The sequence below is a fragment of the Theropithecus gelada genome, chromosome 11 (genome assembly GCF_003255815.1).
Source record: "Theropithecus gelada isolate Dixy chromosome 11, Tgel_1.0, whole genome shotgun sequence".
NCBI classification, from domain to species: Eukaryota; Metazoa; Chordata; class Mammalia; order Primates; family Cercopithecidae; genus Theropithecus; species Theropithecus gelada.
Genome location: NC_037679.1, coordinates 52,097,550 through 52,112,960, shown reverse-complemented (window position 1 = coordinate 52,112,960; position 15,411 = coordinate 52,097,550). Strand labels below are relative to the sequence as shown.

Here is a 15,411-nt window from a genome sequence, read left to right as displayed (position 1 = left end):
TTATGCTTAATGTTTTATTAGAAATGAATCAGAGGGAGAGTAGAGAGTAGTAGCCAAATTTTTAGGTTTCTAGTTCAGGTGAAAGGTGGGTGTTGGTGAGAAAAGGAGGTTTGGGAAGTGAGTCTTGCATTTGTTGTATTAGAGATGCCTGTGGGATGCAGGTAGAGATACATGTTGTTAAAGACGCATAAGAATTCTGGAGTGAGTTCTTGCCTAGATAGATGGATTTGGGAGTCATCAGCATGTCAGTGATAGCTAAAACCATTGCATTGTTATATACCTGGGAGAATGTTGAGTCAGAAGAGGAGGAGATCAATGAGAGACCTTGGGAAACAGTGATCTTTAAAGGGAATTGTATTTTGTTTTTCATAGAAGCAAGAGAAGATGACCATTCTTATATGTAAAAGCTGTACATTCTCATAAAATAAAACTTACTTTCCATAGAACCTTCAAAGTTATAATGTATTTACTTGTTTCTTACAGTGCAGGAGCACCACTGCCACACACATTCCATTTTATTTTTGTATCTGTAATGGAGGGGAATTTTAGAATTGTGGTATACTTGATGGAAGCAAAACAAGTTTATTTCTTGCTACCTTTAAGTAGCAGAATTGTATGTGTAATATTTTTATCATGTTTTTGCTAATTACTATTTTTTTTTAATCTTTGATTTAATGAGTGACTACAAATATTCTTGTTTTTTTCTTTGAGAAGGAGTCTTGCTTTGTCACCCAGGCTGGAGTGCAGTGGCATGAATTGGCTCACTGCAACCTCCACCTCCCAAGTTCAAGCGATTCTCCTGCCTCAGCCTCCCGAGTAACTGGGACTACAGGTGCGTGCCAGCACGCCTGGCTAATTTTTTGTATTTTTAGTAGAGACGGAGTTTCACCGTGTTAGCCAGGATGGTCTCGATCCTCTGACCTCATGATCCACCCTCCTCAGCCTCCCAAAGTGCTGCAATTACAGGCGTGAGCCACTGCACCTGGCCCACAAATATTCTTTAACATATGAAATTTTCATGCACAATAGATTGCATGAGGATATTCTTGTGTATTAGGGTGAAAAATGGGCTGATAGTGTTTTCAGAATTAATATCCAGTAATATTTTTTAAAAGTCAAGATTTTGGAGTAAGTCCTCCTCAAAACCCTTGTTTGTGTGTGCATGTGTGTGTATGTGCATGTATGTGTGTGTATGTGTGTAAAGTGTGGGAAACTATTATCTATAAAAACTTTGGAATGCAAATAATTTAAAGAGTAATTCAAAATTGAGAGTTTTCTATTTATATTGGATTGATGATGCTGAAGTATTATGTTATATATATGTGAATACACATACACACACACACACACACACACAAATTTTTTGAGACAGAGTTTCACTCTTTTTGCCCAGGCTGGAGCGCAGTGGCACGATCTTGGCTCACCGCAACCTCCACCTCCCGGGTTCAAGTGATTGTAGTGCTTCAGCCTCCTGAGTAGCTGGGATTACAGGTGCTTGCCACCAAACCCGGCTAATTTTTGTATTTTTAGTAGACATGGGGTTTCGCCCTGTTGGCCAGGCTGGTCTCGAACTCCTGACCTCAAATGATCTGCCTGCCTTGGCCTCCCAAAGTGTTGGGATTGCAGGCAAGAGCCACTGCACCTGGTGGTATTATGTCATATTTTGAATATTACCAACAATTCGATGGATACAGAAGTTGAGTAAGTAATTTTTTAGAGTACCAGCACACAGTTGGAGAGAAAGCTGTGATTTGTTTGATTTGCCAATTTACTTTGCAATCAGGTACCCCTACAATATAAACTTCAGTGCCATCTTGTTAATCATTAATTCAGTTTCATGCATTAAGGTGTTTTTTCATATGTATATATTTTGCCTTCTCAGTTTTTTGAAGGCCAAGACTGTATTTTGCCATTTGTATCTTGTAGAGAACTTTGATAACACTTGAAATTATAGCCAATAAATATTTTTGAATAAAGTCACTAAAAAGTTAGATAAAAGGGCTTCTTTTAAGGTAGTCATTTATAAGGGTGAGTCAATGAGTTTAAGAGATAGTATAGCATATTGGAACATGGGATTTGTCTAGCAGACTTGTGCATCTTTTGGTTTAGTTAGGTTAATGATTCTAGGAAAGTAATGTAATTTTCTGAGGTTTAATTTCCTCTTCTATAAAATGGAGATAATAATACTAACAAAGTATTGAAAAATTTAAACAAAGTTGAATAGGGAAAGCACATAGTATGGAATTTAAAAATAATCATTATTGTTATACATTCCATCCTGTATCTAACAGCTATCTGTACTAGTGCTTCTCAAATATTTTTGATAGCAACCACTTAAGAAACACACTTTTCTGTTATCACTCAAAACAAAAGTTAATAAAACATTATTTGTTCTTACTACATATGATGAACTCTAATATATTTTGTTGTAGAGAATTATTATTTTAAAGTTGTGGCCAGGACCGGGTGGTGGCTTACTCTTGTAATCCCAGTGCTTTGGGAGGCCGAGGCGGGAGGATCACGAGGTCAGGAGATCCAGACCATCCTGGCTAATACAGTGAAACCCTGTCACTACTAAAAATACAAAAAATTAGCCGGACGTGGTGTCATGTTCCTGTGGTCCCAGCTACTCAGGAGGCTGAGGCAAGAGAATTACTTGAACCTGCGAGGTGGAAGTTGCAGTAAACCAAGATCGTACCATTGCATTCCAGTCTGGGTGACAGAGTGAGGCTCCGTCTCCAAAAAAAAAAAAAAAATTGTGGCTGGGCATGGTGACTCATGCCTGTAATCCCAACACTTTGGGAGGCTGAGGCAGGTGGACCACCTGAGGTCAGGAGTTCGAGACCAGCCTGGCCAACATGGTGAAACCCCGTCTCTACTAAAAACGCACAAAAAATTAGCCAGGAGTGGTGGCAGGTGCCTCTAATCCCAGCTACTTGGGAGACTGAGACGGGGAGAATCGCTTGAACCCAGGAGGCAGAGGTTGCAGTGAGCCAAGATCCCACCATTGCACTCCAGCCTGGGCAACAGAGTGAGACTCATTCTCAAAAAAAAAAAAAAAAAAAGTTGCAACCCAGTAAGTTGATTTCGTGATTCATTAATGAATTGCAATCTAAAATTTGTAAAACATGGATCTTTATCAGCATCTTTAACATAGTACTCTAGTTGATAGTTTTAACCATATACTAATTCTGGGATTAGTTATATAGTTGTATTTGTTTTTTATATTTTGTGGGGCTACACACTAATTTTAGGCCTTTACTGTGTTAGCTGTAGATTAGCAAGGAAATTTACTGACTAGAATACTGGTCTATCATTGTTGATATCTGAACTCTGTGGTGATTATGAATTACTTTTTTTCCTCTCAGTGATTCATCATCTTTTTTTTTTTTGTTAGCATTACTGTGAAGTAGATTGGAACAGATATTATTTTACTAACGAGGATATCTAGAGAATGGAAGGATATGATGGCAGATCTTCTCAACTAATCTATATTAGAACTAACTTTTCAGATTAGACTTGGATACTCCAGCTATTAATTTATCTAACCTAAAAGATGGTTGCAAGGGCTTTCTTTGTATTTTGTAAACTTCAACTAGAATAGACAATGAAGTATATTTATATGATACTAGAATTTGGGATTGATACCATAAGATATAATTTACCTAATGGCACCATTGGTAGGATTAAGACATTTGATGATATTTAATAATATGCAAATTGTTGTTTCACAATATTAAATACTATTTTGAAACTTTTTTCTGCCCCTTTCTGTAGGGTTTCATATGTCCCCAGTGTATGAAATCTCTTGGATCTGCTGATGAACTTTTCAAACATTATGAAGCTGTTCATGATGCTGGTAATGACTCAGGTCATGGAGGAGAGTCTAATCTTGCTTTGAAGCGGTACAGTATGATAATTTTGAAGTATAATGTTATGGAATATGCATGTGATATCATTGTTTAATCATGATTAATTAGCTTATGAAAATAGTAACCTTTTTGTATTATTTAATTTAAATCTGTCGTCATTTAGCATATCCTTCCTCCATTATTGTTAAAAACTATTCAATCCTTGACCAGTAACTATCTATGCCAGCAACTACAATACGGTACATAGGTTATGTTTTTAATGAAGATTGTGAGTTAGCGAAAGAAGATTAAATTATAGTTAGCATATTGTGTGTAATATAAGATACTATTTGCTTAGATGACTTTATAGTAAGTTGTTAAAATAATGAATTTAGCTAACAATTAAAATTTAATTTTTAACTTAAAATTTAAAAAATTCCATTTATAATCACCAGTATAGCAATAAGCACACGTACACATTGTGTTTTTTGATAAGTTGTCTTCATCATTTTAAGAAGTAAAAGTAAACTAAAATATAACTACTTAGAATAGCATTCAACAATATAACTTTGCGTTTCTCCCGCTATTGGAGAGAACTCTTGTCTTTTGTCCCCACTGAGGGCATAAAAGCTTCACTTCATTGTACTTGTAAAAAATTATTTTTATGCTCTCCTAAAAAAAAAACTTACTGGTTAATTAATCTGCTGTAACACAAAGAATACTACATAAAGGAAAATATGATAACCACATAAACTTTGTGGTTGATAGATAATGTAGAACTATAAAACATGGCCATTTTACTGTATTAAAATATATGGGAAAACCAGTGCTTTTGGGAAGAATGGATCTTCCTTTTTAATATGACTGTTAATGCTCTCGGGTATTTTTATGTGTGAATTAATAATTTCGGCCACTATTCTTTTGTCATTTGTTAGGAAATAGATTAAAAATATGTGGTTATATTAAATTATATTATAAATGTTTTTATGTTTAATATCAATTTAATAGAGTTTTGTTTCAACTATGAATTAGACCATGTCCAATATATGAACTTTTAACATAAAGGCATCCATGGTCTACCCTTGTTCTTCTTAACTTTTCATTTAGTGTTTTAGTTAATTGAAGCCTGACTTCTGCCCTACCATTCTCTGGCAGTAGCTCTGAAGGCCAGCAGTAACCTGGATTATTTTCAGTTCTTATTTTGCTTGACCTCTGTTTTGATTATCTTTACTGTCTGACAATCTACCCAAAGAGCCTAGTGTTTAAAACTATAACAGTTTATTAATTCTCATGATTCTTTGAATTGACTGCATAGTTCTTCTGCTTTAAGTGAGGTAGACTGGGGTTATAGGAAGACCAGAAGTTTCAAAATGGCCTCACATTCATGGCTGGAAGTCCATGTTGGATGCCACCTGGGAGCTTATCAGGGGCTTTATGTCAGAGGCTTCAGTTCTCTTTCATATGGGCCTCTTTATGTGGCTGCTTGGACTTCCTCACAAACTGATAGTTCGTTCCAAGATAGTATGTTCCAAGAGGAAAGAAGCAGAAGCTGCCAATCTTCTTTAGGCTTGATTCAAAAGTGTCAGAGCATCACTTCTGCCATTCTATTGGATAAAGAAGTCATAGTGCCAGGTCAGATTCATGAGGCCTGAAGATATACTTTGTCTTTTAGTGGGTTAGTGGATTTTGTGTATAGGAAAGGAAGAACTTGATTGTAGTCATCTCTGTAGACTATCTACAACAACCACTGCAAAATTTGTCTTTGCCATCTCTCCTTCCTTCTAGTCTTCTGAGATGACATACCATTGTGATAATTTTTTCTTGATCTGTTTTGTATGCTGCCCTTCCTCTCTATGATCTTCCTGGGGTAATATCTACATCCATAACTTCCTCCTAAACCACATCTCCAACCTAGAATTATCTCCCAACCTGCCTATTAGTTATCTTCCCTCAGATGTTCCCGAGGCACCTTATCATTGACATTTTGAAAACAGAGTTTATTCTGTTTTCTTCTAAACCTACTGCTTGTCTACTATTCTTTTGGAGAATGACAGCATTATCTTTCCACCCAGTCAGTAAAGCCAGGAAAGTAGGTGTGCTCATTTCTGCACATCTGCTCCTCCTTCCCCCATCGGATCTATCATAAAGTTTAGTTAATTCTCTTTCCTTAATAGCATATATTCTTTTACATTTTTTACTGTTGTAGTTTATTTTAGGCTTTAAATCTCACTCAGAAATGTTTTTTCGTATTTATAATTGACTCGCTGTCTTTAGTCTTGTACTCCTCCAATTAATTTCTCCATGTTGTTGCCAGAATAATACTCCTTTTTTTTTTTTTTTTTTAGAGATAGGATCTTGCTCTGTTTTCCAGGCTGGTGCAGTCATAGCTTACTGTAGCCTCCAACTCCTGGGCTCAAGTGATCCTCCTACCTCAGCCTCCCAAATGACTGAGACTACAGGCATGGACCAACATGCCTGCTTAATTTTTACTTTTTTTTTTTGAGACAGGGTCTTGCCATGTTGCCCAGGAACCTCAAGTTCTCAAGGAATTCTCCCACCTCAACATGCCAAAGTGTTAGGATTGCAGGCCTGAGTCACTGCGCCCAGCCAGAATAATATTCTTAAAATGCAAATTTGATTGATGTTGCTCTAAGTAATAATTTTTACTGGCTTCTCATTGCTTACGGAATAGTTACTGCATGCGTTTCCATTTTTATCTTATTGTATCTCCTCTTCCCATTTTCCTACACCTCAGTTTCTGACAATTGCATTCTACTCCTCTATAACACTTTGGATGATATGTGATTATGAGCAGGATATGTCTTTTAGATCAAAAGTCCACATGACTCTGGTGGGTCATGAAACCTTTTTGTTTTAAAGCCCTCTGTTCATCAGTTTATATGCACATTTCATCAACATCAGTCATATTTGAAGCCTGATGCATTAGTGAGCTTTTTTAGACTAGATCTTTAAATGTATGTATGTAGATGTACATAGTACAAAATTCAAATTGTTCAAAAAAGTGTATGATGAAAATTGAGCCCTTGCCACCCCTTTTTCCCTAGCCTCTTTTTTCATCAATTTCTTATGTATTCTTCCAGAGATATTCTATGCTTATATATTCATATGCTTATATCTACGTATAAATAAATATATAAATACCTGTAATTATATAAAAGATAGCAATTCTACGTTGTTCTGTACCTTTTGTTTCTCTCTGTATCTTATGGATTCTTTCATATCAATTTGGATAGACCTATCTTATCTTTTTAATGATAGCATGGAATTTTCTCATTCTTTGGTTGATGATTATTTAGGTTATTTGTCATGTTTTGCATACTTATGACATCATGTAAGTTCCTTTGGAGATATCCTTTGTACCTATTTGAGTATATCTATAAGATAAATTTGAATCCAGCAGGGAAAGATATGTTCCTGACATCCAGAATAATAATTGTTTATAATGGTGTTTCCTCATGAAATCTCTCTCCTGCAGAAGGGCCTAGAATGGTCAGTTCACCATTCTTTGTCAGTTTGACGCTTAGGTGAGGGGAACAGAGTGTGAGAAGCTTCTCAGACAGGAAAGAGCATGCCACACCCAAAGGAACAGAAATAAGCAGTGTTGTGTGTGTGTGTGTATTTCCCCCCTTTTTACAGAGCTTTTTCTTCTTCTTTTTTTTTTTTTTAAGGTAGAACCTAGCATTTTATTTAGATCTTCATTAAACTGTTGGAATTGAGAACCAGACATGTGTAATAAACCTCCAAAAATAGATCCTGAAAGGCACTTTCTGCTTTGGGCAAGCAGTCATGGAATAAGCATGTAAACAAGCTGACTTCTCTATCACACCAGCCAAGTCAGTTTTCTCCATGGCCAGCCGCACCAGCTCTGCCCTCCCTTTGTTAACACCCAGCCAGACCCCCGGTAGGTCTAACCCAAGGTTTTTCTGTAGGACACCTTGGCCTACCTAGGAATGCTAGAAACATGTTGTTAAAGGAATCATGGTAATCATGGTACTGAGAGAAAAAAAGAATTTTGAAAGCTGCCATCTGAGGTGATGCCTTCTGTGTACTTATGCCATACCCTAGAATACAATAAATAAGCAATTAGAAAATGTTCAAGTATGAAGGGATTTCCTCCTCCCCACCAAAAACACTGCTCTCTGAAGGAAGCTGACTTCTCTGTAGCTACATCAGCTGTTCAGAAAACTCATTAGACCTGGTTTTGAAAATAAAACAAAATTAAAACCCTGGGAGGAGTTATCGTGCATGTGGAGCACTCAGACTTTCTTATAAAGAAAAAACAAGTTATCTGGTACCAAAGTGTGCAACCTACAGACCCTCAGGGACTGCCCTGTGACTTCCCTGTATGGTATCATAAAGGTGCCAAGTGCCTGTTTTTCTAGAGCTAGGAGTTGGTGAGGTTTGGCTAGTGCTGAAACCATGCATAGGATTGGTTTATTAAATTAAACCTTACTATGTACGTCCTCCAAAATACAGCTGAAAGTGGAGAGATTTTGATTTGGTACTGTTAAAGAGGTGGCAATTAAGAGCATAAGCACCAGGGAGATGGTTTAATGGTAACTGCCTTTTTTTGATGTCAGGCTAGAGCTCCAACTGGGAACTTGCATTACATGCAAGATTGACCAAATAGAGAACACTCCCAGACAAAGAGCTCATAATTAGAAATGGATCAAGTTCCAGGGAGGATAAGGGGAAGATTTCACATTCATAATAGAGCTCAAGACATTACAAATTCATGCTGACAGGACTGTGGCATTGCCAGACAGAGGCTATAAGTGGAACTACAAGTACTTTATGTGCACATTACAAGGACATTTTCACCATCTGGTGGGAAAGTCAATGCAATTAGGACTTTGGAGCATTGGGTCATAGGGCACAAATGTTCAATTTCAAAGCATTATTTACTGCAGTGTTGTTTCTGGGCAGTTACATGGATCACCTGTGCTCACTAAATTCATTACAATGGTAAACAAAACACCTAGGGACAGAATAGCAAGCCCAACAAAACACCTAAGATTATTTACTACAGTGTTGTTTCTAGGCAGTTACATGGATCACCTATGCTCATGAAATTCATTATCGGTGAACAAAACACCTAGGGACAGAATAGCGAGCCCAACTTACCCACAAATGCTAAAATTCATGTCATTGACTAGTGACTACAACTGATCAGGCACTGAAACAGGACAGGAAAATTTAGGAAGGAGGGCCCTTTCCCTCAGAGCTCGAAGCCTTCTCTGTTGCCTACGCCAACAAGTATGGGGGAGAAAGGCTAACACTTTCAATATTTAAGCTTTTTGGGCACTTCCCATGGGAAGCTATCCCTACCAAAGTGACCATAGGCTGCAGTCCTCTGGCTTCTTCAGATCCAGATCCCTGACAATGACCCTAGGGTGGAGACTGAAATTCTTCTTTACAATCTCTAGTAGCTCTCTCACTCTTCTGAGAGGTACCATAATGGAAAACGGAGATAGATAATGGATGAGAAACTCCAATAGAGTAATAGACCGGAACAAGAATCCTTCTGCACAGACCTCCTGTTACAAGGGATTTTGCCACTGAATGAGCAGCATAAGCAACTGAACGGTTGACCTTGGTATAAAATCCTTTCATGAAAAGATACCTCCTCCGTGAACACCCCAACCTCCATAAGTGTCCACAATGGTTTTCAGTCCAGTTGTACAAACCAGTGTCACCCAGAGCCCCACCAATAACAAGTCTGCCACTTGGCTGTAGGTGGTAGATTATATCCTTATCAAGGTATTTTGCAGGCACAATGGCTTTGATGACTTTCTCCTTTAGGGCATCTCTCATCTCATCAAGACAAACCTCTTCATCATGCGGAACAGTTATAACAATTGTGTGGACTCTGATGGGAAGCATAGCACCTCAATCCTGCACAGTAACTTGAGTTTTAGAATCAGGGCATAACCAAGGCAAAGTGCCATTATGGCATAGTTCTGCCAGTTCGGCTTTAAGCTTGTATGCCAAGACAATGGTTAAAGGCATACATACACTCCTCAGTTTCATTAGTGGCATAGCCAAACATCAAGCCCTGGTGTCCAGCACCAATGTCTTCTTCATTTCTGTCAAGATGAACACTTTGAGAAATATCTGGTGACTGTTGCTCCAAGGCTACCAGCACATTACAAGTCTTGTAGTCAAACCCTTTGGAAGAATCATCATATCCAATGTGTTTAATAGTTTCACGAACCATTTTCTGGTAGTCAGCAGCAGCTCTGGATGTAATTTCGCCAGCAAGAAGGATCATTCCAGTTTTAGCAGCAGTTTCACAAGCTACTTTGGCATCAGGATTTTGTTGAAGGTGGGCATCAAGGACAGCATCACTGATCTGGTCACAGATCTTATCTGGGTGGCCTTCCCCCACTGACTCTGAGGTGAAGAGGAACATGCCCTCCTCAATGAATGCCTAGTGGAAGCTGCTGAGCTCCTGTTCATGTTGGTGTTGGTGGCGGTGAGTGGAAGTGGCATTGAAAAGGAGCAGCAGCAAGACGGCAGCTGCGAAATGTGCAAGCTGCGGATGGCATTCTACTCAGAGCATAGAATCAGGGTGTAACCAAGGGTGGTGTGGAGTGAACCAGGGCTTTTTCTCAGTGTGAAAAAAAGAAGCCAGTGTTGATAGAGCTAAATGAATGAAGGGGAGAGTGATAAGGCAATGACTAGATTATGCAGATTTTATAGTCCATGTTAATGAGTTTAGATTTTATGCTAATTACAATAGGAAGCCATTGATGCTTATTGTTAGTAGATTAATGGGACACATTTTGCCTCTTGGCTCGGGCATTTAACCGTCAGTTATATGGTTATTTCCATGAGAAAATGTTTTTCCATTTATAAACAATGAGCTTTACAAATAAAATTGTTTTTCCAAGGGCTTTATATATATGCCATTATATATAAAATCTTCCATAGTTTTTTTTTTTTTGGAATTGAAAAACCTGTAATACTAATATACAATTACTAGCCATGATTTCTTAAGACAAGTTTTTTAATTAAAGGACGTTAACTATTAATTCCTTCCCCCCATTTTTATTTAGAGATGATGTAACACTGCTCAGACAAGAGGTCCAAGACCTACAGGCTTCACTTAAGGTAAGAATAAAAATTATTATACCTTTTTATTTTCAGTGTTTCAGGTAATATCTCTTTTTAAATTTACTAATTAAAAATCTTTTTTATTAGGAAGAAAAATGGTACTCGGAAGAATTAAAGAAGGAATTAGAAAAATATCAAGGGCTGCAGCAGCAAGTAATTGCTTTTAAATACTTAAAGCATGTTTATTAGTTGTTTATTTTTATTGTTGAAAACTAAATACCTTTTTGCAAGCAGATGGCGGCCTGATATAAATAACTTCCTAATGGCCTACAGTGTATATTCTTTGTAATTCTGATAAATGCAAACAAATATATGAAGAGTGAAGATGTAATTTTTTTTAAAGGTGTTCCATTAAAAATGAGTTACTAGATGGGCCTATGCCTGTAATCCCAGCACTTTGGGAGGCTGAGGCAAGAGGGTTGCTTGAGCCAGGAGTTCAAGACCAGCCTGGGCAATACAGTGAGACCCTTGTCTCTACAAAAAATTTTAAAATTAGCTGAGTGTGGTGCCATGTGCCTGTGGTCCCAGCTACTTGAGAGGCTATGATCTCACCACTGCACTCTAACCTGGGCAACAGAGCAAGACTCTGTCTCAGAAAAAAAAAAGAAAAATAAAAAGAATCAGGTACCTATATGTTGTTTTTTTTTTAAAACCAGGCTATATTATTCTAATTTTTTATAATATATCTAAATGGCCAAAAAAAAAAAAAAAAAGAATAAAAAAAGGTTCAAACAGTAGTGAGTCTTCAAAGCATTTAAGTTTCTGAAAAATTGATAATGACTAAAGTGTCTGTTGGTAGGGAAAAAAATATTACTAGCTACTTATAGCTAGTAATATTATTTATTATGTTAGTGAAGATTAAAAACTGGGAAACCTGTTCTATTAACAATGTTAAGTTTTTTAAAAATGAAAAAATATGTATTTGTACATACATGCACACACATGCATATTCTATATGACTTTACATAAAAATAATACATAGAAAAAAAACAGAGGAAAATCACTGCAGTATCAAAAGTGGTTCTCTCTGAATAGGATTTTTTTGATGTCTTAGTTTCTGTGTAGTTTAATGTATTTTCTAAGTAAATGCCTTAGTTATTATTTTTATGCTGAAATTATATTGATTTTATTCTGAAATTATAGGAAGAATCAAAGATTATTGAAATTTTACCAAATCCACAGTCATCATTTGTAAGAATAAAAGTAGTTACCCTTCAGCAATAATTCTAATATTTTTGTGAAGTAATTAATAATCCCTTTGCATATTATCTTGTCATATTGTGACTTTCAGAGAACCTTTTTTGCTTTTTAAAGCCTTTGCACCAAGAATTGGCAGTTGGACTGAAAAAGACAAAAACAAACAAGTAAATGACAAGATAATCAATCTTATTTCTATTCAGCTTCTCTAATTAGTGATTCTGTTAACATTAAAGAAGTTTTTAGTAATCTAAAATACTTACAGCTTATTTACTCATGTTTTGTATAAATGCCATTAATAATTAATCGAATATGGGCTGTATTCTTTTCTGTATCTGAAAACAGGGTGGTAATTGTTTACTACATTTGAGATGACTATTTCACATTTAATACACTTAAATAACTTCTCCACGGTGCAAGGTGTAAGTTACCTTGGCAGGAAATTTACCTTTGGGGGGAAATATATTTTAAATACTTATGATTCTTTGCAATCAGTATGTCTTAGTTCAATGCAAAGAGAAACAAAAAGTAGATATACTAGGAAATGCCTTATTAAACTCTTTCAGATGGGTATAATTCTTTAAAATACAAAAATAATGCCAAAGTAGTATATTATTTTGTTCCTAATGCATGTGACAAATTAAGCCTTATGGAATCTGTTATTTCTGCTTCTTTTAAAGTTGACTTGTCCTGAATTAAAAATTTATGCTTATAAAGCCAATTATTTTAGTAGTGATAGTTTTGATAGCATGTTTTAACTAATGCAAATGTTCAACTATTATAGGTGTTGTGTTTGTAATAAGAAGCATGATTTGAAGTATGATTTCACAAATTGCATGGTTTATTGCCAAAGAGAAATTTTCTTAGGTTCACAGTGCTTAAAAGGGGGAGAAGTAACATGAACAAATCTTGTGGGGAATATCAATTGATGAGGTATACTAACCATATAGTGAATAAGCTCCAAAATTATTAAAGTCTAGTCATCTATCAGGATGGAAGCAGGTTTTTGTGAAAAATAAAGTCTAAAAGGATTGAGGTATACTTTTTTATATGAGCAGTCTCTCTGGAGAGATGGCATCCAAAACAGTGGAGATACCGGACAATGGGGATCTCCTCCTGCTAGAGGAGATGTAGGTGTTGGCTGGCGAGACTCAAGGCTCAAAGGCCAACAGGATGTGGTCCTGTTGCAGCATGAGCTGCCAGTCTGAACGAAAGCAACTGATAAAGTGCAGCCTGCCATGACCTAAGCTTTCAAAGTGTCTTTCAGACTCTTTGGTTAATATGCATTTTGAAGTCCAGTAGTTGAGGTCAGTAGCTCAGATCTGGGGTATGATAAGGTCTGATGTAATACTACTGAAGAGAGGAGAAGTTCATGCCAAGTTCTCACATATGGGGTCTAACAAGTATCACATGCTTGAGTGGAGGGGGATAACACTCCAAGTTCTTATTACAGCAAAATATATAACATCCATGTAGCAAACTATGTTAGGGTTTGAAATTATTTCAGAGCTACATGCTAACACGATTGAATGTTGCCAGTTGACTTAAGTATTTGTTTTAGAATCTATATTTATAATTACAATAATTGCGCTATTTATTTATTACTGAGTTCATGGAATTTAAGATGACCACAATAACTTCATATATATTAACATACAAAAAAAATCTATGTTAGAACTAATAAACTGAAGTTAGATCATTATGCTAGTCTGCCTGCTGGTCTCTTACAGATCTGGAAGAATGGAAACTACCAAATTTAGATTTTCACCCAAATCTTACTACTTACCTGAAAGAATGTGACTTTTGAGATTTTTTAAAATTGACAATTTTAACAGTCTTATCTTTTCCTTTTAATTCATTTGTTTATGTCTTTTGTTTTAATTGAGGAGGCTAAACCTGATGGGTTGGTGACTGATTCATCAGCAGGTAACTTTACTTAAAGCAGATGTTTTTTCAGTTTTCTTTTTCTTCTTATTTTCCTTTCTTTTTCTTTGATGCCTGCTAAATGAATTTTGTTTCATGGTTATGCTTTATGACTCTAAAACAGTGAAGATAATGGTCATATTCTAGGTTTAGAGAGTTACATGTGAACTTCATACTTTAATCAGTTAACTAAAACTTTAGTTTTCTTAGTTCATTATATTTTGAAGTAAGGAATAAACTTCTGGAATATTACATTAATATGATTGTTTAATGAAATTTTAAGTCTATGTTAAGAATAAGATAGTTTCTTTATGATGAAGTATTAGGAGTTGATTGCATACTTTAATGAATTAAAAATTTTAAGGCCTTGATCTTAACCATTTCTAATTCATCCTGCTTTATAACTAATTTTATCAGAGGAGCAGAATGTTTTTGTTTTTGAGCCAGGCTTGATGGCTCATGCCTGTAATCCCAACACTTTGGGAGACTGATAGGGGAGGATGGCTTGAACCCAGGAGTTAGAGATCAGCCTCAGCAACATAGCGAGACCCCCATCTTTAAAAAAAAAAAAAAGACTGTATTCCTTTTGGCTCAGTTGATGGATATAGGAAAAGAACTGTGAAATGTTAAAATCACTTTTAATCAAATATTTATAGATTATTTGGCAGTGATTCTAAATATTCCTTTCATTTGTATTGTGTTTTTAAGTTATGATTTGTACCTTAAATGAAGCAGATATACTTAATTTCTTGAAATGTCAAAACACTCTACTTGTAATTGGATAATAAACTTAAGTTGATCATCTTTACAACTGTAATGAATATAAGTAATAACAATTTAGCATATGTAATTAACATGGTATTTGAATAACCATGGCATTTTTTTGTAGAACTACAGTCTTTGGAACAGCAATTAGAAGAAGCCCAAACAGAAAATTTTAATATTAAGCAAATGAAAGACTTATTTGAACAGAAAGCAGCCCAACTTGCTACTGAAATTGCAGGTAAATTGTATTAGAATTTTTTAGCCATTAAATCAGTCTCATTACCTTTTTGCCATTATATACCCCAGCAATAAATATAGTATTTTAGTGTGTTAAAGCATCTGTGATAGACTTACAATGGTGATTAATGGAATTTAATGATTTCAGAGTTGCTATGTAAATTATTTTGTTTGTCCTCTAGCTGCCCTCCGTCAAAGGACTGGTGTTTCTCTGTAGATTAGAAATTTAGAGAAGATACATTTTCTTCTATGACATTCTTAAAGATTAAAAGGAACATTTTAAAGAAGTGAATTAAATAAT

The 15,411-nt window shown here is 35.9% G+C and overlaps 1 protein-coding gene and 2 pseudogenes across 3 annotated transcripts in view; 1 reads left to right on the top strand and 2 right to left on the bottom strand.

Annotated features, from left to right (window-relative positions):
• EEA1 (early endosome antigen 1) overlaps positions 1 to 15,411 on the top strand; it is a 164,833-nt gene that overhangs the window by 63,214 nt on the left and 86,208 nt on the right. Inside the window, exons 3-7 of the mRNA XM_025402728.1 lie at positions 3,778 to 3,905; positions 10,931 to 10,985; positions 11,076 to 11,141; positions 14,072 to 14,111; positions 14,998 to 15,111. Coding sequence (XP_025258513.1) covers positions 3,778 to 3,905; positions 10,931 to 10,985; positions 11,076 to 11,141; positions 14,072 to 14,111; positions 14,998 to 15,111 — 403 coding nt within the window. The remainder of the gene's footprint in view (positions 1 to 3,777; positions 3,906 to 10,930; positions 10,986 to 11,075; positions 11,142 to 14,071; positions 14,112 to 14,997; positions 15,112 to 15,411) is intronic.
• Positions 9,014 to 10,306, bottom strand: LOC112634860 (annotated as a pseudogene). Its single transcript, XR_003121837.1, has one exon. The product of XR_003121837.1 is annotated as an S-adenosylmethionine synthase pseudogene (transcript).
• LOC112634861 lies at positions 9,254 to 10,427 on the bottom strand (annotated as a pseudogene). Its single transcript, XR_003121838.1, has one exon. The product of XR_003121838.1 is annotated as an S-adenosylmethionine synthase pseudogene (transcript).